Source organism: Camelus bactrianus, chromosome 10, assembly GCF_048773025.1.
Source record: "Camelus bactrianus isolate YW-2024 breed Bactrian camel chromosome 10, ASM4877302v1, whole genome shotgun sequence".
NCBI classification, from domain to species: Eukaryota; Metazoa; Chordata; class Mammalia; order Artiodactyla; family Camelidae; genus Camelus; species Camelus bactrianus.
Window position 1 is genome coordinate 51,193,937 of NC_133548.1, and position 23,745 is coordinate 51,217,681.

The following is a 23,745-nucleotide window of genomic DNA, read 5'->3' on the forward strand; positions in this document are numbered from 1 at the left end:
AGCAAAGCTGCAGTCTGTCATCCTCACCATCTGTGCCTTTTGCTATGAGCCAGATACTTGCTGGGGAAAGCATCCTTCAACATTAGCTACTTCATCCTGGTCCTCACCTTCCCCAACAATACTGCTCTTTGAAAGAGACAGCTTGAACACCGGAAACGGCAATGGACTCAGCTAAGACCAGTGGTTAAAGAGACCACTAATTTAGCTACATTAGAAAGGCATTTGGGGCTCTAATGTCTGTAAAACAAAGGGGAACTGGAACTGGTATACAGTAAGGATCCTTGCCCTAACATTCTAAGATGCCATATAAAAGACAAGTTTCCAGAAATGCAGGCCTTCCTATAACTTACCTAAGAAAGGAAAAACCTTTCCTATGGAAGGAGGTGCTCCAAGTAGAGTTACTAGATGCAAGTGGTAAACTCAAAAGGTACTGGTCTAGGAATTAGGAGACCTGCATTCTAATCTCAATTCTGCTATTAAAAACATTCTGAGAAACATAGTCCTGTATATATAGAGAGAGCACATCTAAAAAATATTTATTATTACTGGCCTGTTTTTCATTTGACTGACAAAAATTAGTTCCTTGAGGAAGAAATTGGGCTTGCCTACTAAATGTGTTACCACGTAACTTATTGATATTAAAAACATGATGATAACGATGGCTACATTTTCTTCGTGCTGTTTTACAACCTAGAAAGAACTTTTACATCAGTGAGCTCATTTATGCACTCACTACAGCCTCTCAAGGTGAGAATTATTATTCTCATTTTGAAGCTCAAAGAAATGAAGTGACTGTTAGAACCTAGTGAGTGTCAGAATCTAGGTGTTCTAGCAAAAGTCTGGGTTCTTTATCTATAATATCACTACTTTTAAAAACTATGCAGTTTCAGAGTAAAGACCCAAGACTGATGCAAAAACCTATCATCTTGGCTCTCAAATTTCAAAATTCCAACTTAATGTAAGTGCCATCTCCACTCTTTCCAATACTTTCTTCCTTCACCCCACATCAATAGGCACATGGAGCTTTTCTACCCAGATGAAAACCATTTTTCCCCCAGACTGTCCTGGACACAATCCCCATACCTGTAAAACTCATATACTTCTGGCTGTTGGAGGTCTTCTTCGAGTTATAAAATTCCAGTACATCCAGAACAGCCTGCGGGTTTTTCTTCTGCTCCGACTTAGTGATATTTGATGTCTGAAGCAAGCGGGCCCACTGCTCCGGCATCCCCTACAAGAGAGACATGCAAGGCAGTCAGCAAGGCACAGACATGGGGACTCTGGAGCAAACTCAGAATTGACTCTGATAACTGGTAGCAGCTAAAGATGAGTTTAGTCATTCCTTTCTCTCTCCACCCGCAGAGCTCCACACAAGCCTCTCTCATAATTCCTATCTTACTGTATCAGTCATTTCTTGAGATGTTTGCTCCTTCACCAGGCTCTTCCTCCTTTACAGCAGGAACCTTGTCTGAATTGTCTCCAGATCATCGATGCTCAGCACAGAGCCTGTGGCCAAGGGGCTACTTAACTGAGGTCTACTTAAGGAATGGAGATCCAAAGTCTCTTCTGGTACAATGCTGGAGGTGAGGCAAGAGTCCCTCTCAAGAATATCAGAAGATAGTAATGAGGGTCTCAGGCAAAGACAAAGGCATCAGGAAGACTAGAAAGAATTGAATCTAACAGTGCATAGCCAGAACTCTGAAAGCCCAAAGGTCTTCCTATGAGCCAGGACTTACTGTAAACTCGCCTGTGACAGCATCAAAACCAACATGAATTGTGTGCTCAAAATCTGAAGGAAGTGAAATTTCTGGCCGTTCCTTCTCCTTCTTTTTATTTGCTGCAAGAGAAACAGGGAAAGTGAAATTTTTAAATGAGGACATTATTACATTTTTAGGCTTATTTAGCTCTTTGTTGAGCTCTAGGCTCCTTTAGAGGCAAAGGACTGGCTACTTCACATGTGTACTTATATACCTTGATGCCAGACCTCAATTGGAATAGACACTCAATGCATGATTAAAGCCCTAATTTTTCACCAAACTGAAGTAAGAGAGTTGCAGAAAGAACATTCATCAAAGTTAATAGTCCTGGTTCTACCATTAATGAGTCCACTAATCTAGGGCAAGTCACTGCCCTTTTCTGGACCCTGGTTTCCCATCTACAAAATGAGGAGATTCAAGTATGTGGTCTCTAAAGACCCTTCCAGCCCAGACACCTTATATTTTACAAGCTTCTATAACCTACATCCACATTTTTGGTCCTTGATTATGGGTCACTTTAAGGTTCTCTACTTTAAAGAATTTTAGATTTGGAAGTTGTTTTAATAATATTAATAGCCAATATTTTATCAAGCACTTACCAGGTAATGATTCAAGTTTCTTTTTTTTTTTTCCTATTAAAGTATAGTTGATTAACAATATTACATTAGTTTCAGGTGAACAACACAGTAATTCAATATTTTACAGATTATACTCCATTTAACATTAGTATAAAATATTGATTATATTCCTTGTGCTGTACAGTATATCCTTTATTAATTCAAGTTCTTTACATGTATTAATATTCACTTTAGCCTCACAGCAACCCTTTCAGCTAGGTACTATCATCCTTATTTTGCAGATAAACTGAAGCAAAGAGATTAAGTTATTTGCCCACGATCACATGGTTACCAACTGGCAGTAGTCAGACCCAAGCCCAGGCAGTATGGCCCAGGCCCTGCGCTCTAAACCACTATACTATGCTGCTTCCCTAGGCTAGGACCTTAAAGAATCATTAAGTCCAAATACTTGTAGTCAACAAGGGACTTGCATTAAGTAGGTGTTCACTAAGTTCCTGCTGATCTGACAGGAAAAGTTTCAATATTTAATTAAGGAGTTATAGTGCCGAAGTACCCTTGTGTTCCCCGCAAATCTACATATCCTAACTCCCAGTACCTCAGAATGTGACCTTATTTGGAAACAGGGCCACTGCAGATATAACTAGCTAAAATGAGTAGGTCACTGGGACCCAATCCAGATGAATCCAGCTAGAGACAGATGCACACAAAGAGAACACCAAGTGAAAGTAAAGGGAGAGAAGAGAGTAATGCTTCTTCAAGCCAACAACACAAAGATTGACTGAAAATCACCAGAAGCTAGGGAAGAGGCATGGAACAGATTTTTTCTCACAGCTCTCAGAAGGAACCAACCCCACAAACACCTTGATCTTGGATTTCTAGCCTCCAGAACTGAAACATTAAAATTCTGTTGTTTAAGCCCCCTAATTTGTGGTACTTGGTTACAACAGCTCTACCAAACTAATATAACCCTCTTCTAACTAAAAAGAGCTTCAGGTTCTTGCTATTAGCTAGACCTCAACAGGCATCTGCAAGTGCAACCCAGATGAAACCTTCCAAGGCTCAGCCAGACATCTTTCTCCCTAGATGGGGACCTACAGAGCCAAGATTTTAAACATCTACAGAAACCCTCCTCTTCCTCCAGCCAGGGTTCCTCCTCCTTTAATGTCCTAGAGAAGTATAAGACAGGGCCATGTGGTCTAAACTTCCAAGGAACTCCCTACGTATCATTTGGAGTCTGGTTTCAGAGAGTAACTGAAAAAGCTTCCTTTTATTGAGCTCTTAATGTATGCCAGGCATGTGCTAAGAATTTTGTATGAAATCTCACTACACATTTATTAGAATGGCCAAAATCCAAAACTGACACCACCAAATACTAACAAGGATACCAAGCAACAAGAATTTCTATTCGTTGGTAATCCGAGTGCAAAATGGTACAGTCACTTTGGAAGACAGGTTGGCAGTTTCTCATAAAATTAAGCATAGTCTTTCCAGACAATCCAGCAATTGTGCTCCTTTGTTATTGATCCAAAAGAGCTGATAATTTGTTCACACAAGAACTTGCATGGGAATGTTTGCATCAGCTTTATTCATGACTGCCAAAACTTGGAAACAACCAAAGTGTCCTTTAGGTGAATGAATTAATAAACTGTGATATGTCTAGAAAATGGAATATTATTCAGCACTAAAAAGAAATGAGTTATCAAGCCATGAAAAGATAATGAAGTGCCTTAAATACATATTACTAAGTGAAAGAAATCAATCTGAAAAATCTACATACTGTTTGATTTCAACTATCTGATATTCTGGAAAAGCCAAAACTATGGAGACAGTATAAGGATCAGTGGTTGCCAAGGGTTAAAGGGAGAGGAGGGATGAATTAGCCGACCACAGAAGAATTTTAGGGTAGTGAAACTCTTCTGTATGATACTACAATGGTGGATATATGTCTTTATATATAATTTGTTCAATCCATAGATGTACAATACCAAGAGTGAACTCTAATGTAACATATGGACTTAAGGTGAATATGATATGTAGATGTAGGTTTATCATTTGTAAAAATGTACCACTCTGGTATAGGATGTTAATAATGGGGAAAGTCGTGCATATTGTGAAGGCAGGAAATTTATAGGAAATCTGTGTACTTTCCACTCAATATTGCTGTGAACCTAAAAGCACTCTAAAAAAACATACTTTATTTTTTAAAAAAGAGTTTGAGAACTCTGTTCTACAGACTTGTATTCTCTCCTTTAACTCCCACCACAGGCACACCTCACTTTATTGTGCTTTGAGCCATTGTACTTCATAGGTATGTGTTCTTTACAAATTGATAGTCTGTGCCTACCTACCATTGCCAGATGATGGTTAGCAATTTTTAGCAATAAAGTATTTTTGAATTAAGGTATGTACATTGTTTACTTAAATGTAATGCTATTGTACACTTAATCAACTAGTGTAGTATAAATATAACTTCTATCTGTGCTTAGAAATAAAAAAATTCAAGTGACTCTTTTTATTGTGGTAGTCTGGAACCAAAACTCACAATATCTCCAAGGTATGCCTGTACTTACATTTCATACGCTCTATACCCAATACACTCAACTAGTGATGGTTCATCAAACATAATGAAATCTTTCACAACCCTTCACATTGTCTCGTTACTTCATCTTTGAATCCTGCCGTTCCCTTTTCCTTCCCTTCTCACCTCAACAAACAAAGCCTTTTATTTATTTTTTTAAACTTTTTAATTTATTTGAGGGGCAGTAATTAGGTTTATTTATTTATTTATTAATGGAGGTACTGGGGATTGAACCCGGGACCTCATACATGCTAAGCAGGCACTCTACCACTGAGCTATGTCCTCCCCGCCAAAGCCTTTTATTTATCCTTTTCAGGTCTCAGCTTAAAGGTCATCCCCTTCTGTGAAGTCCTCACTGATCTCTAGGTTGGGCAGTTCTTCACCCTCTCCTCTGTTCCCATGGCATCATTACAGTAATTGCCCATTTTAAGGGTTTACTTTCCCAAACAGACTGAGTTCCAAGTGCAGGGACTATGTCCAACTTATCATGAATCCTCAACAGCTGGCAAAAACGTGGCATAAAACAGGTGCTCAGACAGTAAGTGAAGAAAGGAACAAAGGACCAGACACGTAACTCAACCTGGCAAGGAGTCTAAGGAATCTGTCTAATACATGCAAATTCACTCCAGGGCAGGAATAAATATTTCATTTTTACCTCTGACCTGACTTTAACAAATCTGTTTTAAAACCCTGCTCTGCGGTAGCTCAGTATACTGGCTAAAAGATATTCTGAGGTCCTCATGCCTCCATAGACCCAACACAACCCTGATGAAAGGTGGCAAGATAGGGGGGAAAAACAAGAAGGTTTAGAATCCAGGCCAGTTTTGGCTCTACTACATCATATAGCCCAGGTTCTCAGTTTTCTCATCTGAACAATGGAGAGAATGAACAAGATGACCTTATGGGCCCTTTTGGCTCCTAAATTCCAGAAATCTATAAAAATAGAAAGATCAGCACTCTCAATACTCTGTAGCCACATTTCTTCCTGACACAGTATGCCACAGTTTTAACAGCTATTTCTTCATGCACATCATCTCATATAATCACCACAATCCTGAGACAATTTTACTTTAAGATTAGGAAACTGAAGCATGGACTTGCCTACAGTCATTCAAGTAACTGAGATTCAAAAGGTGTGGCTTCGGAGCTAAGGCCCTTCACTTTATACTACTTTACCTCCCCTAAAGAATTTCAAGTTGAGTCAAGAAAACACACTTTGGTATAATGAGGAAAAGAGAACATTAAAGAAGAACTTACCACGTACAAGATACTGTAACACAGATCGTTTTCCTTAATTCTTGCAATCCTATGGGATAGATTATTACTACGGTCATTTTACAGATGAGGAAACTAAAAAGTAGTCAAATAATTTTCTCAAGTTCATACAGCTAGTAAGAGCTGGGACTGGGACCCAGGTCTGATTCCAAAGGTTCTTTCCTTAGTATTTTAATGAGAACCATTTGCCTACATGCCAATTGCTAGGGTTTAAGCTATTTTTATACTTGGCAATTTCTCTTCCAGAAGCAGCTGCTTTGAGAAACGGTTGAGTTTACTAGGGCCCAAATTAAGCAGTCATTTATGACATAAGCCCATCTGTCTTACTCATAGTTAGAATGCACGGGACATGTTGCAGGGCTTTGGAATTGCTTTCTGTTCCTAAACTTCATCTGATCTAGTCACTTAAAAGATTGTAGGGAAGAACACATGCTATTTTTATTTTTTATTTAGATTTTTATTTTATAGTTATATATCTCACTATATTTTTATATATTATTTCTATGATATGTTATTAATATACTATATACCACCATAGGTATGGAATGTCAAATACAAAAGGAACTTCAGTAATGAAAATGCAGAAAGAGAGTGCCTCAGAGAATAAGTACTCTATAGAAAAGAGTCCCAGAGAAACAAAATCACTTAATACATGAAGAGATAAAGAGTATCTGAGATTAGTAGTTTTTAAGAGGCTTACCTTTTGGCCTCAGCTTCAAATATATTATCTGTTTCACACGTCCAGGCCCATGTCCAGGGCTTAGAATCCTGCTTCTGACAGTATAGATAACTCTTGAGAACCTTTTGGGTAATTTGTCCTTGGGTTTCAGTGCACAAAACTGGCCTTTCCATTAGCCCTGTCTAAACCAACAAGAAATACAGCCTACATGTAGAAAGAGAAAGGCATTTTACTGCAGGACCATTCTTTAATTCTATCCTGAAGAAACCTAGTTAAGAGCTGTTATTTTGTAAATCTCATAGCAACTCTTAAGTGTTAATCACAGATTCCAAAAGAAAACAATGACTGCAAGCAAAAAGAGCCAAAATAGTACTACCAACTCTTAACAAGGCCACATTTTGCATAACCTATTCACAACTTTAGTCTTATAATCCATTCAGCAACTCTATGAGATAAATATTCTTAGGTACCCATATTCAGATAAGATAAACTGAGGTGAAGAACAGTAGAGGAATTTACCAAAAGTCATAAACTAGGGATGATCAATAGTGATAATCTCAAGCACCTGAACTCCAACACAGCTTCTTCTACAGGCACTGAGCCTTGCCCACATTGCAGACTAAGTGAACATGAATGGATGTCATTAAATGGAAATTTGTTTTAAACTAAGATAAAAGAACTAACCAAATCAGTTCTGCTAAAGGTATTTGTCTGAACATCTTAAGGATGAGTACCTTCAAACACTATATGGTGTGGGAGAACTTAGAAGGTTGAAAGAGCACAGTCCAGAAGTCAAGAGACAATGGTTCAAATGCAGACTCCAGGCACTGCAACTATGTAGCATGTGACCTTGAGCAAGTCCTTGACTCTCTGAGCCCAAGTGTATCAGTGCTATACAGTGGAAACATTCCTTGGAATCATAGAGAAGAGATGCAATTCCAGTTCAGCCAGTCCTAACTAGATGACCTTGGGCAAGTTACTTAATCACAATGAACCTCAGCTTACTTTCTACAAAGTGAAATATTTACCTCCCTGAAAAAATAAATTTCACAAACATCAAAGCTCCTAATATAATATGTGGTAACTAACAGGCATTCAATAAATAGTACTTTGGGTATTGCTGCTACTATTTTATGGCTATTATTATTGTGTTATTACTATTTATTATTATTATTATTGTTATTATTTTAGGATTAACCAGGGTAAAGAAAATGCATGTGCTTTGTAAAAGCTAAAGAGCTTTACAAACATGAGTTATTGTTAATAAAAGAAAGCGTCAGAGTACAATTTCCCAATCCACTCATTAAGACAGAGAAACTGTGGCTGAGGGAAAAAAAAAAAAAGAACAAATCATCCAATTCCATGAAACTAGAAATTACGGGCTTGAGGAAATAAAGTGGAAAAAGAAGCTTGCAACCCCATCCATGCTAACTTTAACCCTATCTTTGGCCTAGTCCATTTGGCTTTCTGGTAGCATGGGAAATGAGGCTGACACTGCAAAAATCCCACATTGCAGTAAAGCCATCCAAGTTTCAGCACAAATCATTGACCTTATTTTTTTTTTTAAGATTTATTTTTAAGAAGCCCCTCTCATTTATTCAGCTGAGCTAATCTGAGTTCAAGGCAGTAAAACACTCCAAACTTGGAGAGATAAACACTGACGTAGTCCAGTTTTAAAATTAACTTTGCTAACCTCTTCCCAAGCTCGGAGAAATCTAGTCTGTTGTGAAAATGCTGGCAGAAAAAGATTCCAAAGTAAATGCTGCAGGACTTCTTAGAATAAACCACAGGCTCCAGATCCTAACCACAGTAACCAGGCTTTCCCACGTGGAATTCTGCGACTCAGCGGCAGCTATCACATGCTCTCAATTACAGCTTCTTCCCATCATTTATGCATCCCCCACTGAGGCTATGCTGGAGGTCAGCATTAGGTAATGCCCACAGACATTCTACCCATTGCCAGCTCAAATCTCAACCATTAACGCAACCCACAGAGAACTCTTCTTTCTCATCTCCCAAATCTCCTTAAAGATCCAAAGCTACCCCTCTGGAAATTCTGGCTCCAAAAGTCTGGATGGGATGCGTATTTTAGAAACACACCATGAGTCAATTGTGTAAGCTGAGTTGACAACAACTCACAGAGGTAGTATGTTATGATGTAACAGATACTTTGAGAAGACTTAGTTCAATACTCATCCCTGCCACTTTCCAGGTGTGAGATCTTGATCAATTTACTCTTCTCTAAGCCTCAGCCTCCCCAACTGAAAATGAGTTATTACGGGTATCAGATCAAACAAGAAATGAGGTTTCCCTTTAAAAAAAAAAAAAAACCTTCTTATTTCTGTAGTATTTTACAGTTTAGAAAATGCTTTTATACCCACTATGTCAAATGACAAAAGCCTACTAATGATACACTTTACAGATGAGGATACAGGGATTAAAATAAATAGGTAAAAGGGGAAAAAAAAAACCAGTGTTAATAAATGTTAGCAGTAGGGCTCAATCTAGGTTCTCTAAGTCCAGTTCTAGACCATTTCTCTGTGTAGCTGGTATAAATTCTCAAATACTTTATGAAGGGCATACCAGTTCAAAGACTGCCAACATTGCTATTTATCCTTCTAGAACAAAGTTAAGCACAAAGCAGCAGGTCAACAGATGCTTACTGGCTGAGATAACATCAACAAGTACAAAACCAAGCTGAACAAAAAATGTTCCAAACAAAAGGGAAAAAAAACTCTTTTATTTCATTTTGATGTATGCATTAATTATAGCTATCTAAGGTCTTAAAGCAAAGGAGTGAAACCTATGTCCCCAGGGTACATAAACAGGAAATCTGTAACTAGGGGATGAAAGAGAGATTACCAGATCATTTCACAAGAACTTCTTATAACTCTATACTTTCTACCTTCATGCTTTGAATTTATAGAGATGTAGCTTTGATCTTGAGTTACAAGATTTATTTTCAGACCAGATTTGGCCTAGGGTTACTCAGCAAGGATTTCCAGGAGAATCTCTGCATCTACAGCTTTATCACTGATCAAAATACTTCACAATGGCCTAGTTTCATTTCACATACATATATAACCTGACCCAACTTCATCTTTATGTCTCATTTATGTAACTACAGGATTTTCAAAGCTATAAAAGACTGTGTATGTCTACTGGTTTGACTCTAATTTTTTAGATGAAGGCACTTAAGCCCAGAGAAATGTAACTGACTCAAATGAGGCAGCCAATCTACAATGAACCAAGACTAGAATGCAGATATCCAGACCCCCACCAACCCATTCAATACATAAGATCATTCCTTTAGTTCCCAATGATGTCTAAATGCTTCCATCTGCTGGTTTTTTTTTAAGAGTTTTTATTGAGATATAATTCACATACCATACAATTCATTTATAAGGTGTATAATTCAGTGGCTCTTGATATATTCACTGAGCTGGGGAACCATCCTCACAGTTTAAAACATTTTCATCACTCCAAAGAGAAACTCCATACCTCTTAATCCCATCCCTAGTCCCATGCACCCTAGTCTGATCCACCTCCTCCAACAATCATAGGCAACCACTCTTCTACTTTTTATCTATGAATTTGCCTAGATAATTCATATAAACAGAATCATACAATATGTGATCCTTTGTGGCTGGCTTCTTTCACTAAGATGTTTTCAAGGTTCACCCATCTTATATTGGATCAGGACTTCATTTCTTTTCATTACCAAATAATATTTCTTTGTACAGATATACATTTTATTTATCCATTCATCAGCTGATGGATATTTAAGTCATTCCCATTTTTTGGCTATTATCAATAATGCTGCTGTAAACATTCATGTACGAGTTTCTGTGTGGTTATGTTTTCATTTCTCAGTCATATGGTAACTCTATATTTAACCTTTTGAGGAACTGCCAGACTTTCCTACAGTGGCTGCACAATCTTACACTCCCATCAGCAATATATGAGGGTTCCAATTTCTCCACATTCTTGTCAACACTTGTTATTATGTGTTTTTTATTACAGCCATCCTAGTGGGTTTATAGTGGTATCTCATTGTGGTTGTGATTTGCATTTCCCTGATGGTTAATAACTTTGTGCATCTTTTCATTTGCTTCTTCGTCATCTGTATATCCTCTCTGGAGAAATGTCTATTTGAATCTTTTGCCCATTCTTTAATTATGTTTTCCTTTTCTACTGAGTTGTAACAGCTCTTTTTATATTTTTTATATAAGTCCTTTATTAGTTATACGATTTGGGAAATTTTTCTACCATTCTGCGGGTTATCTTTTCACTTTCTTGATGGTGTCCTCTGAAGCACAAAACTTTAACTTTTGATGATGCTTATTGGGTGGGAATTCATTATCCTCCTGGTTTGCCAGCAAGAACAATTCCAACTTTTTTTTTTTAATTTTAAAAGTCCTCTTTACTACATGTAGAAACTCAGGGTGAAGGCCTACTTATTTATAGAGATCAAGAATTATGATTGATGAAGCACAGTATTAAAAATGAGCACACACCTAGACTGAGGTATAAACAAAGTGGTTATATATGTGGGAGAAGATTCTATAGTAGAGTAACATCACATAGCCCCTGTATCTAGAAAGTTGGCAGCTACTACATAAGTGAATTAGCCAGAAAACAAAAGTGAAGCAACTTCCATATATCTCTTCTATCTAGACCCCAAAAGAGATCACAATGAAGGTGGAGTAGAAAAGGGTAAACACAAAGATACATGTCCAATGTACTCAATAAAAGTCCTCAATAGTTCTCATTTCAGTTATTCAACAATCATTACCTATATGTAAGATCACTCTCTATTAAACATTTCTGTGTCAAGACAACTCAAAAGCAGTGTCTAAAATTATCTTTTTACTGCAAATGCAGTGTGTTTAAAGTCATCATCTTCCCTGCACTCCAATCACCAACTTCTGACTTGTTCCTCTTCCTGTGTTCCCTATTTGGTTAATGATACTATTATCTACCATCTCCCCTGGTCTGTATTTATGCAGTTACATTTTTCTGCAATGTAAGTTATGTTCTGCAATTTACCACTGTACTTGGTATATTTGGTCTACTGTTTCGGAATCCCAATTCTCATTTATTATGTAGTCTACTAGTTATGTCTCCCAGTTTCAACAAAGGAGTGGGAGAAAGGGTACTAATGTTTCAGTGTCGACTGTGCAGTAGGTACTGTATTAGGAACTTTGCATGTAATCTTCACACAACAACCCTGTGAGATATTATCCCAATTTTAGAGATAGATAAGCCCCATCTTTCTTGGAGATAGAAAACTAAAAGTCAAAGGAGGTAACTGACATACCTAAGGTTAAAGAGCTTGTAAGTGATGATTCCAGGATTTGAACCAGGTCCACCTAAATCAGAAGCTCAAATAGCTATTTAAAGATAAAAGGTCAGTTTCTTCAGCATGCCACAAGAACAAAGCCCTGTAAGCATGACAGACAACTTTACTTCATATTAACAGCCACTTAGATATTTGGAGGGTTGAACAAAAGTCATTTATCCATGTGGACATCTAAAACTCTATTTCACAATCTTGTCCATAGGATCTCAGTGGCTTTTATCAGACACTGCTGAAATCCTGATTATTCTAGAAATTTAATCAGTAAAAAGGAAATGAGCCCCAGCTTAGTATGACTTATTCTTAATGAACTAATGTTAAGTCCTGCTTCCTTTTCTCAACTTCCTTTTCTCAGCTATTATTTGTCTTTCTTACTGATATTTAATCCCCAAATCTGGGTTTAAGATCAGGACATATGAATAAGGAGGGGCAATCAAGAATCTGGAAAGAAGACATTTCAAATGAAACTAGTTGGGGGAAAAAAACATGTCTGAACAAAGATATTTCAGTATCACTTATATTTTGTCAGTTCATAAACAGTTTAAGAACTTAAAAAGTAAGTAAATATATGGCTTCAGATTGACCAAAATATGGCAAAAGCATAATTATTTTCCTAGAATTTTGCTCAGATATAGTTAATAGAGTTTAAAAATGGGTCTATTTTCCATTTGACTTCAGCCACTTCAGGAAAAAAAGACAAGGAAAATATTTAATGAGAATTAAGTCAAGGAAGGGACAAATCCTTTATTCAGCTGACAAAAAAAAAAAAAATTTAAGCATACAAATGGCGAGAAAGAAATGAAATACTATACTTTTATCTCCAGGTAAGATGGATCGGTAAAATCGGTCCTTCTTTTTCTTCTCCTCTGGGTTTGGAGGTAGAGGTTTGGAACCGTGGTTCAAGGTTCCAGCATCTTTACTGCCAGCTCCAATCATAGTGCTGGTGTTTCTCATCGGAGGGGCTGGGGGTTTGTCTTGAATGTCTAGGCCGTTATTTGACATTGTCACCACCACCAGCAGCTACTGAAATCAAAAAGAACATAACTCTTTTATTATTTTTGAGCAAAAAGACATATGTGCTGAAAATTTTTAAAGAATCCAAATTATACAATCTCTTCTCCAGGACCCACCTCAAGCCATTCCACTGCATACTATGATTACTGCTATCGTATTCTGTCAATATTCAAAAATGTAATACCTACTCTGTGCCAAGCACTGCTAGAAATTCTCAATGTTCTTGCTTTTCCCTGTATTCTTCTATCTAAGGCATCACAAAAAAAACCATCATGATGTGGTTAAAAAGGCAAAAATTTGGCCCAGCTAAACTGAGTATTAACCCCAATGCTGCTTACTAGCTTAAGAGAAATTCCTTAACCATTTGGATTCCATTTATTCATTCATATAAAGATTAAATAAAACTGCTAACAGCATTCCACATTGCAATTCTAATTTTGTAACCTTAGGAAAAATCATGCCTTCTCTGGAAGGGACTGTATCACTATACCAAGGGTCAGTAAAGCTGCTGGTTTTATAAATAGTTTTACTGGAACCCAGTCACACCCATTCATTCACATATTGCTTATGGCTTCTTGCACATTCCAATGGCAAAACTGAGTAGTTGCACCACACCTAAAACAATTAGCTTGTCCACAAATCTAAAAATATTTACTATCTAGTCCTTTACAGAAAAAGCTTGCTGACCCCTGGTCTGTATCAGCTCTCCAGTATCTCCTTCCACTAAAATTTAACCTCCTTCTATATAGGCAATCTACAATGCTTCTGGAAAATAAAAGGAATAAAATCTTTTTAAAAAGGAGGGGTGGAAATCTCTATCATAAGGTACTAACAGTTTTAGTGAAAACAGATGATATTACTTTAAACAAGTGTTCTGGACAACGGATAAATATGAATGTACCCAGAGTTAATAAAGTTTCTCATTATTCTTCCATGCTACAATGGAAATTATATCTTTAACCATGACTTTTTAGAATGTAAGCTCCTTGGAGTCAAACACAAAATGCTTTGGAGGCTAAATTTTCTAATTAAAAAAAAAAAAAGAAAAACAGTGTAATAATCACCAAGAGCTTTTTAGAAATATAGATGTCCTTGTTTGACCTCCATAAACTTTGATTTAGTATAGGTAGGTGTTAAGATCAAAATTCTGTAATTTTATTACCAAGTCCATAAAACCTAACAACTCCGCACCTCGTGGTCGCGCTCTCTCTCTCTCTCTCTCTTGCCTTCTGAGGCAGTCCACACTCTGTCTATGGACTGTGCAACACTTTCACGTTTAAACTAAACACCCCATACCTCTCAAACTCTCTCCGTCTCACCTTTCTGAGAAGGCCCACCTTCTGCCTATGGCGTATGTATCTCCTAAGCTGTTTTGCCTTCTGAGTGAGACAGACCGCACTGCCTATGGATTGTGTATCTTTCTAAATAAACTTGCTTTCACTTAAAAAAAATTGGTAACTTTAAAATTTAGATCCCAATGCCTGCCGGAATTGAATACCACTGTTTTAGAAGTCAAATACTTAAATGTTATGAACAAAATACATAGAAGTTTTTCTTTTTTTTTTTTTTTTAACATTTTCTAATAAAGGACTAAATGATCCCCTGCATTCATTTCTTTCCCTAAACCTTTCTCCACATGCCATCAATGATCTTAAAGTACACCACTCCTCTACTTAAAACCCTTCATTAACATCTCAGAATAAAAGCTAAAGTTCCTTGGCTTGCTTTTGAAGGCCCTACCATTATTTAACCTACCCCACCCATCAACCTCACTTCCCACTACTACCTTTCTTTCTAACTCCCCTTACATTCTAGCTACACCCAACTTCTCCAAGGTCTTCAAATATACTGTAGCATTCACATTTCTATTCCTTTGCACATGCTATTCCCTCTGCTTAGAATGACAATTTCCCTCCCCTTCCACTGCTACTTCTTCTATGAAGCCCTTTGGAATTGTTTTCACCTTTGAGAAGTTAGGGTCCTCTCCTCCAGATCCCAAGGCAAAGGGTATATTTCCAGACTTTCACATTTATTTTTACTATGTTATAATTATCTTCATCAGGAGCCAGAATGTTCCCCAAAGGTCGGGCACAATTTTGTCACCTTTGCAATCCAAAAGAGCCAGTACAGTATCTAACTCACAGTGGAGTCAATAAATATTTTTATTACTCAAAAGTTGACAGGGATATTTACCTTGCCTTTAAGGAGTTCAGTACAGATGAAATTTTAAGGTCCTTCACAATCTGATTGATACTGAACTGCCTTCCAAACTAAGCCACTACATCTGGACATAGCCTACATTCAAACTACACTTCAGAAATCTCTCTGTTCTCCCAAATTTGCCAAGTAGTCTCTTGCCCTCCTCTTGCCCCAGCCCAGCCCCCAGTGCTTCCTGTCAATGATTTCTCTCCCCCTACAGATGAAAATCTTACTCATCTTTCAAGGCCAAAATAAAACTTCATCTGTTTATATAAATGATCCTGACCTACCCCTGGCAAACCAATAGCTCCTTAGTTCTCTTTTTGGACAAAAGAAATCAAGTAACAAGGCCAATCTTATTAATCTAGATTAATTCTCTGGGTGGTGTGCTTTTTATCCATTTCTTCCAGTTTCACTTTGCAGCTTTGTCTTTGCTTTCCCTCCCAGCCCCAACTCAAGTCCCTCAGCTCCCCAAAAGAGAATTTCTACTGGCTCAGTTCTCAAGTGTACCTTCCCACTCCAGATTGCCAGTTCCAAATTTATACTCCCTGCAGCCACCTGATACCATAAGCAGGCCCTTTCTCGCCTCTTGGGTCCCTTCAGCCAACAGTTTCATTGAATGTAACTCCTCTTCAAGACCACAGCTCAGGATTATACCAAGAAAGACTTTATAAACCTTTCTGACACAAGCTTTTCTTCATTTCCCAATTCTTCCACTGTGCTTGGAGAATTCTAGGTGGTACATCTCCACTTTCAAAAAATTCCAAATTATTAAAACCTAAAATCGGTTGTTGGAATACAATATTCGAATCCTCTGTACCACATTTCAGCCTAGATCACCAGTGACAGGAAATCTAGTCTCAAAAGTCAGCCTATTCTATCTTTGGTGACCTCATTTAGACAGTTATCACTTATACTAAGTTTTATCTTCTCACACTACATTGCAATTATTTGTTTATACATTTGTCTCTCCCCATACTGTCCTTCCCTGCCAGGCTTAAGACTATAAACTCAAGAGAAAAGTTCAATCATTTCACAATCCCCAACACCAGGCCTGGCACAGAATAGGTAATCAATAAAGATCTGTTGAAGAAATGAACAAACAAATGAACAACTAAAAGAACAAGTAAATAAGCAAACAAACAAATATGACTTCCATCTATTACTCCTAAATCCTGTCTCAGGGCTACTCAGAAAAGTCTACTGCCTCTTCCCCAGACAGAACTTTAGATACTTGAAATCATCTTTCAAGACCTCCCAACTCTATTTTTTCAATACTAAACAATGCCAGTACCTTCAACTATACTCATAAAACACAATTTTGTGCCTTCTTGATCCTTCCCTTTGAATTTACTTGGACTTAACTGTTTCTATACTACTTTCCAGTTTCCCTGCAGCCCTTCAACCGCCCTTTACTATGGTTTCTCCACAAGTGTTTACTCTCTTTACATTTCATAGATCCACTCACAGGTCATTTTGTCCATCTATACCTAGCACAGTAATCAGCACATTTTAAAATGTACACTGTCTTAAACTTTGTTTATAGGAAAACAAGTCCAAAACTTCAATCCTGACAAAGAAAAAAAGAAATACACTCAACTCTTGAATAAGGTGACCAAATATATCTTAAATCTTCTAACAGTCTCTGCAGGCCAAAGATTTGGGAGGATGACAAGCCAATGCCTTCTGACATGCTGTGTATAAACTAGGCCCAAGGCCAACATTTAGAATGATAGTTCAGATGGCACCCTTTTATCCATCCTAGACAACAAACTGATACAACAGAAAGACCATGTTTTACCAATGCCGCAGAGGCTCAAGGTGCCTAATAATCTATAAGCAACTAATTATAATGAAGTGTTAATTATAAATCAATTGAATAACTCTGTAATAAATGCAGGATCGTTGGCAGGGTAATACAGTTTTTAAAAAAATTACTGGAGTTAAAATCATGAGACCTGAGTTTAAATCCTGACTCTGCTATTTACTAGCCATGGTCCTAAATAGAAGTCTCTTTACCTATGAGTTGCAAATTGTTGTTTCCCACTACGGAGTCCCTAGACAGATACTGGTCAAAAGGCAACCAAGAATGGGAAGTTATTTGTGTCTCTTTTTCTGTAAAAAGCATAAAGCATGCTATAAAATATATAAAGCTATTAATGCTATTGTAGAAAAAGGGAAGGAAAATACTTTACAAGTAGGCATTATGTGCAAGGTACTTCACACATTGAATAAAATCAAACGGATTCAGGGGAAGGAGTGTGTTCACCAACAACTATTTCTTTCCACTTTATCATATCTGGATTCCACAGCCACTAGTGTAAAACATAGCCAAAACAACTAAAGATTTTAAGATGCGTATAACATCAAAGCAAGAAGCAATCTTAGAGGTCATCTAAACTAATTCCCCTCACATAACAGGTAGAATACAGAGGTCCAAAAAGCAGAAGGAAATTTCCTGAGATCACACAGAAATTTAAAGGAGGGGACAGAAACCCACATCTCCAAACTCTCTGCCAAAGGATTTTCCAACTATACTTGAGGTAATTCTAGCCTGTTTGTACCTTTTCTGACCTGAACTATGCTACTTCTGATCTAGGTTTAGGCCAGTCAAATGCAGCCAAGGGCAAATATAAAAATGTATAAACACATTTGGGCTGGATTTAAGAATGATATTTACTAAATATCTGCCATGAGCTAAGCACTAGAGAAGACAATTTCTTGGTCCTCAAATCGACCATGTGTTGATGTGCTGAAAGTTATGTACACCTTTTACCGTAGTTGCAGGTTCTTCATCCAACTACATTTCAAATCAATAAATTTTTATTGAGTACTTACATGTAAGGTGCTATGCTAGAAACCAGAGCTACAGAGATAGATAAATGAATAAGTGATGATCCCAACTCTAGAGGTTCTCACAGTCTGGTAAGCAAGATAGACAGGACCTAAAAAACCACAATGTCAGGACAATTGTGAAGAGTGCTATAAACAGTACAAGTAGTAAAATGTCAGAATAAACAGAAAGGAAAGTATATACTGAACTGAGGTGATTAGTGAGGCTTCATAGAACTGGTATTAAGAATCGGGGCTTAATAGATAAACAAGTTGATACTGTATAGCACAGGGAAATATATTCAAGATCTTGTAGTAGCTCATGGTGAAAAAGAATATGAAAATGAATATATGTATATTCGTGTATGACTGAAAAATTGTGCTGTACACCAGAAATTGACACAACATTGTAAACTGACTATTACTCGATAACAAAGAAAGAAAGAGAAGAGAAAAGAAAAGAAAAGAAAAGAAACAAACGGGGCTTAAAGAATAAACAGATCAGACTAGTGGTCCTCGACTCTGGACTATTAGAATTTCCTAGATGCTTTGTAAAACATCAGCTGAAGTACTTTGGGGAAGTATATTAATATCTGCAATTCACTGTGAAAAAAAATTTTTTTAAATAAGATATATTAATGTTGAGCATAGGGATGTGATATACATGTTGATATATAATGGATCTGATGAAGCAAGTATATAAAAATGTTAATGGTAGAAAAATCTAGGGAGTGGTTATACAGTTATTCACTATAATTCTTTCCATTTTGCTGTACATTTGAGATTTTCCTAATAAAAAAGGGGGGAGACGGAATACCACTGCTTGAACTCTGATTTTAATTGGTCTGGGATAGGCCCAGGCATTGGTATACTACCTTGACCAAGGAAAACAGACAATAAATAAATTAATGATTTTGATAGAGGACAATGATGGTAAGTATATCCCAGATCATAGGAACAACAGAAGTGTGAGAGTACAGTGTGGAAGAATGCAACATGAAGGTGGAAAAGTAGGACATAGTGATCACAGAGGGCCTCTTCTTTTCTGCAACACATACACAGCACCAGTCAAAAAATGGTCCATTTTAAGCAGTTCTAGATCTGTACAATGAATGTTCCACAATAAAAATAAAAGATGACATTGTTGATTTAAAAAGGCTGAGAGAGGACAATGAGAAAAGAGGTGTTGCCTGGAGGAGGGGACCAGCTGTCATCCATGTGCACTGAGGAGTCTGTGATCCCTTAAGGTCACACAGTGGGACTTGGGAGTTTAGGAGAGTCCTCAAAATTGCCTAACAGAGTTGCTAAAATTCTTTTAAAAGTATCCCCATAGAACCTCCTGGACTAACCATCTTTACAAATAGAATTCCAGCCCATCACTTGAGGCTGATATTTTAATAACCACTAACATTAGTGGAGCTTACAAGAAAACTTGGAAATCTATTTGGTTGGCATCATTTTTCTCATTCATTCATGCAAATATTTATTCCTCAACTTACTGTTTGCCAGGCTGTGCTAGGTACTGGGGATAAAACAGTGAGCAAGTCAAAAGAAGTAAAATCTCAAGAGACGCTGCCCATCACCCAGGGTCAGACAGCTAGTGGGCAGCAGAGGCAGGGACCTGAATGAAGAAGTCTGTGCGACTATAGAATCACCTCTTTTTCCACTACACCACACCTCACTGTTCACTCTAGAAGCAAAGTGATGTACTAGATAACCTCTAACAATGCCTCAGGCCATTGTTTAATTGAAGAAGAGAAAGGAAAAAAAGAAATTAAACCTATTTCAAATATTAATCACATTTCTCAGTTTCAGCAACCCGAGCGGCTGAGACTGGCATGACCAACACCCCACCCAAGACTGGGGAGTACTGCATGCCCTTGACACCTGGTTATGAGAATTTGATCTTTAATTAAATCTTGCCAGGACGTTTTCGTTGGCAGGAGTCTGGAATGCTGTAGTCTTGAATTTGCTGAGGGATGTCCTTCTGACAAGTCAAAGACACTCCCGCCATGTAGCCTCCAGCCACTTACACTGGTTTACAACAAGAAAGCAACTAGCAGGGAGGAAAACGGGAAGCTGTTTCTGGGCTGTTAGGAAAGCTACTTTAATTTTGGACCCTCAGTTTCCTCTTTTGTAAAATACAAGTAAGACTATCTACTTTATAGAGTTATCATGAGAATTAAAAAGCGTATACAAAAGCACCTAGCATGCTGCCTGGCACAAAACAGAGATTCAATAAATATCTGTTCTCACCCCTTACTCATCTATCCAGTTTCATCTCTTCTATTCCCTAAATTTGTCATTCCAGCTCAATCTGCTTTCATACCCCTACATTTGCCCACACCATTCTCTCTGCCTAAAATGTCCCAAGTTGTATGTTATGCAAACTCCTACTCATTCTTCAAGACCCAGCTTGACTCACTTCCTCTATGAAACCTTCACACAAGCCCTCCTACTTCTACCTTCCCTCAAATTTAATAGCATTTTATACATAATTCAATGCAGCAGGTTCCATATTTCATCATATCAACCTCATCAGACCATGAGCAAGTAAGGGACAAAACTGAGTCTGATTAATCTCTATGTCCCCAAGTCTCACCCAGCACAGACTTGGCACAACTAGATAATTAGTAAAGGTTCACTGACTAAGGCAGTCTGGTTTAGAGGAGAAAAACATAGGAGCTGAAAGGATCTGGAAGAATCAGCTAGTTCTAAAGCTTTATTTCATAGTTTGAACATGAAACCCATAGGTGTATGCAATTTACCTAAGATCACTCAAAGAAATATTGAGGATATGACTAGTCTCTGATTATTCTGATTCTCTTAAAAATACTCATTCCCCTCTAATTACAATTTGAGACAATGAACAAAGGGCTGTACCTGAAAAACTTCCTGCAATTGGAGAGGAATGAGAAGCAGCAAAGTGAAACAGAAAAGGCAGAGATTTGGAGTCAGAGAATTTAAATTCACTTAGACTAACCCTGTACGTTCACCCTCTCCTCCTCCCACCAATCATACTACACATCTTCCTCACTCCTACTACCCCTGCAGATAGTCACTAGAGTGACTTGCAGAAACCAGCACTAAAGGTCTCATAATCCTCCTTCCACCATCTCGGGAAACTCCTGACCTGCAGCCCCAAGTAAGCTATTCCCAACAGTTAGGAATAAAATTCAAATTTAAGCTTCAAACCTCCATCCCTCTCCATGAATGGCCTGCACTGAGAAAATCATCACTAAACCTGAGGCTCATACAATCTGAGGGCTGAAAGAACCAATAAGGCCACCTGGTTTAACCTCCCAAGAAACACTGGAATCATGTCTCCTAAATAGATGACCCTTCAGTCAATCTGCCTGAAAATACCCTATGATTTCCCACACTGCCTCAGATGAACATAATCTCTCAGAAATGTTAGGAATTATACCTTGAAAATGGACTGCCCTCTCTCCTCTAAAAGAGAATCAGGACTAAGTTAGTCAAGTTTCCAGTGTTCATTTACTTCAGTCATCCTTGATCACCCAAACTCGCATACCAATCTCTTCTGTATGCCTTCTAATCTGACCAAATTCCTCACCCCTTTCCCGACTCTGGATCCCCTCCACTACTTCCTCTGGAACTTCCCATTTGTCATGGGCTAATTTCACTCATCTCCTTGCCTTAAAAGAAATTTGGCTACCTCCTAAGAAAGGGATTTCTCCAGCAGCCCTCCCAGCTGGAGACTGTCTTCTCTTTTATACCCAGCCTATTAGTGGGGTCCTGAATTTTCAGTGCCATTTCCAAGCCACTCCTTTTTCTTCTTGTGAAACCTCTATTGCTTTGAGTAGCCTCCACTGACTGCTATCACACTTCCCTGTTGCCTAATACCCACTTCCTGGATACCCCACTCAAAGGCTTTTGTTCCTAGATCAGTCTTCTTCTGTACCCTCAGGTGTCATTCCAGGTGACTTCAATAACCACAATGATGACGCTTCCAACACTGACCATTTCACTTGCTGACCTATGGTCGAAGTTAGGTCATAATACTCCCATGATCATACCTTGGACCTTATCACCAAATGTTCATTGACCCCAATATTCAGAACGAATCATATATACTCCAAATACAACCTCCTATCCATGCAGCTCACTTGCTCAGGAACTTCCACCACAATTCCTAGACTTTATTTTGAGCCCCAATCAACTATCTGTTAGTCTCTGCTGCCTTCACATCTTTTTTTCCCTAACCATAGCCTGTCAAAATCACTCAAACATCAAAACACACTCAAACATGCAGCAACATGGATGGACTTAGCGATTGTCATTCTAAGTAAAATAAGCCAGAAAGAGAAAGAAAAATACCGTATGACATCACTTATATATGAAATATGAAAAAAAAAAGATGAACTTACTTACAAAACAGAAACAGACTCACAGACATAGAAAACAAACTTATGGTTACCATGGTGGAAGCAGGTTGGAAGGGATAAATTGGGAGTTGAAGATTTGCAGATACTAACTAATATATGTAAAATAGATAAATAACAAGTTCATACTGTATAGCACAGGGAATTATATTCAATATCTTGTAGTAACTTGTGGTGATAAAGAATATGAAAACAAATATATGTATGTTCATGTATGATTGAAGTATCATGCTGTATACCAGAAATTAACACATTGTAAACTGACTATATTTCAATAAAAACATATACACAAAAATTAAATAAATAAAAAGCATCAAACCTCTAAAACTCAACAACAAAAAAACAAAAAACCCAAGTCAAATATGGATTAAGGATTTGAACAGATATTTCTCCAAAAAAGACATAAGAATGGCCAATAAGCACATGAAAAAAATGCCCCCAACATCACTAATCATTAGGGAAATCAACATTACTAACTATTAAGGTAGTCCAAGTCAAACCTACAATAAAATACTATCTTGCATCCATTAGTATGGCTACTATCAAAAAAAAAAAGAAAAAGAAAAAACAAGTGTTGGTGAGGATGGAGAAACCGGAATGCTCGTGCACTATTGGTAGAAATGTAAGATGGAAATGGCGCAGCCACTATGGAAAACAGTAGAGCAAGCAGTTCCTCAAAAAATTAAAAATACTGTAGAATTACCATATAATCCAGAAATTCCACTTCTGGGTATATACCCAAAAATATTGAAAGCAGGGTCTTAAAGAACTGTATGTATACCCATGTTCATAACAGCATTATTCACAATAGCTAAGATGTGGAAGCAACCCAAGTGTTCACCAATAAATAAAAAGATAAGCAAACTGTGGTATACACATACAATAGAATATTTTTCAGAAAAGAAATGAAATTCTGCAGTATGCTACAACATTGATGAATCTTGAGGATGCTCAGTGAAAGAAGCCAATTACAAAAATACAAATACTGTATGATTCCACTTATATGAGGTACTTAGAGTAGTCAAAATCATAAAGGCAAAAAGTATAATGGTGGTTTCCAGGGGCTGA

The 23,745-nt window shown here is 37.6% G+C and overlaps 1 protein-coding gene across 4 annotated transcripts in view; it reads right to left on the reverse strand.

The window, feature by feature from the left end:
* Nucleotides 1-23,745, reverse strand: part of PAK1 (p21 (RAC1) activated kinase 1) — a 122,800-nt gene that overhangs the window by 42,211 nt on the left and 56,844 nt on the right. For 2 of the 4 annotated variants that reach the window (XM_074372721.1, XM_074372720.1), the window contains exons 2-4: nt 13,039-13,246; nt 1,737-1,837; nt 1,084-1,231 (exon numbers count right to left, since the gene is read on the reverse strand). In XM_074372721.1, coding sequence (XP_074228822.1) covers nt 1,084-1,231; nt 1,737-1,837; nt 13,039-13,228 — 439 coding nt within the window. In that variant the 5' untranslated portion in view covers nt 13,229-13,246. Of the gene's footprint in view, nt 1-1,083; nt 1,232-1,736; nt 1,838-13,038; nt 13,250-23,745 lie in introns of all 4 variants that reach the window. The other 2 variants (XM_074372717.1, XM_074372718.1) reach the window with 1 other exon arrangement.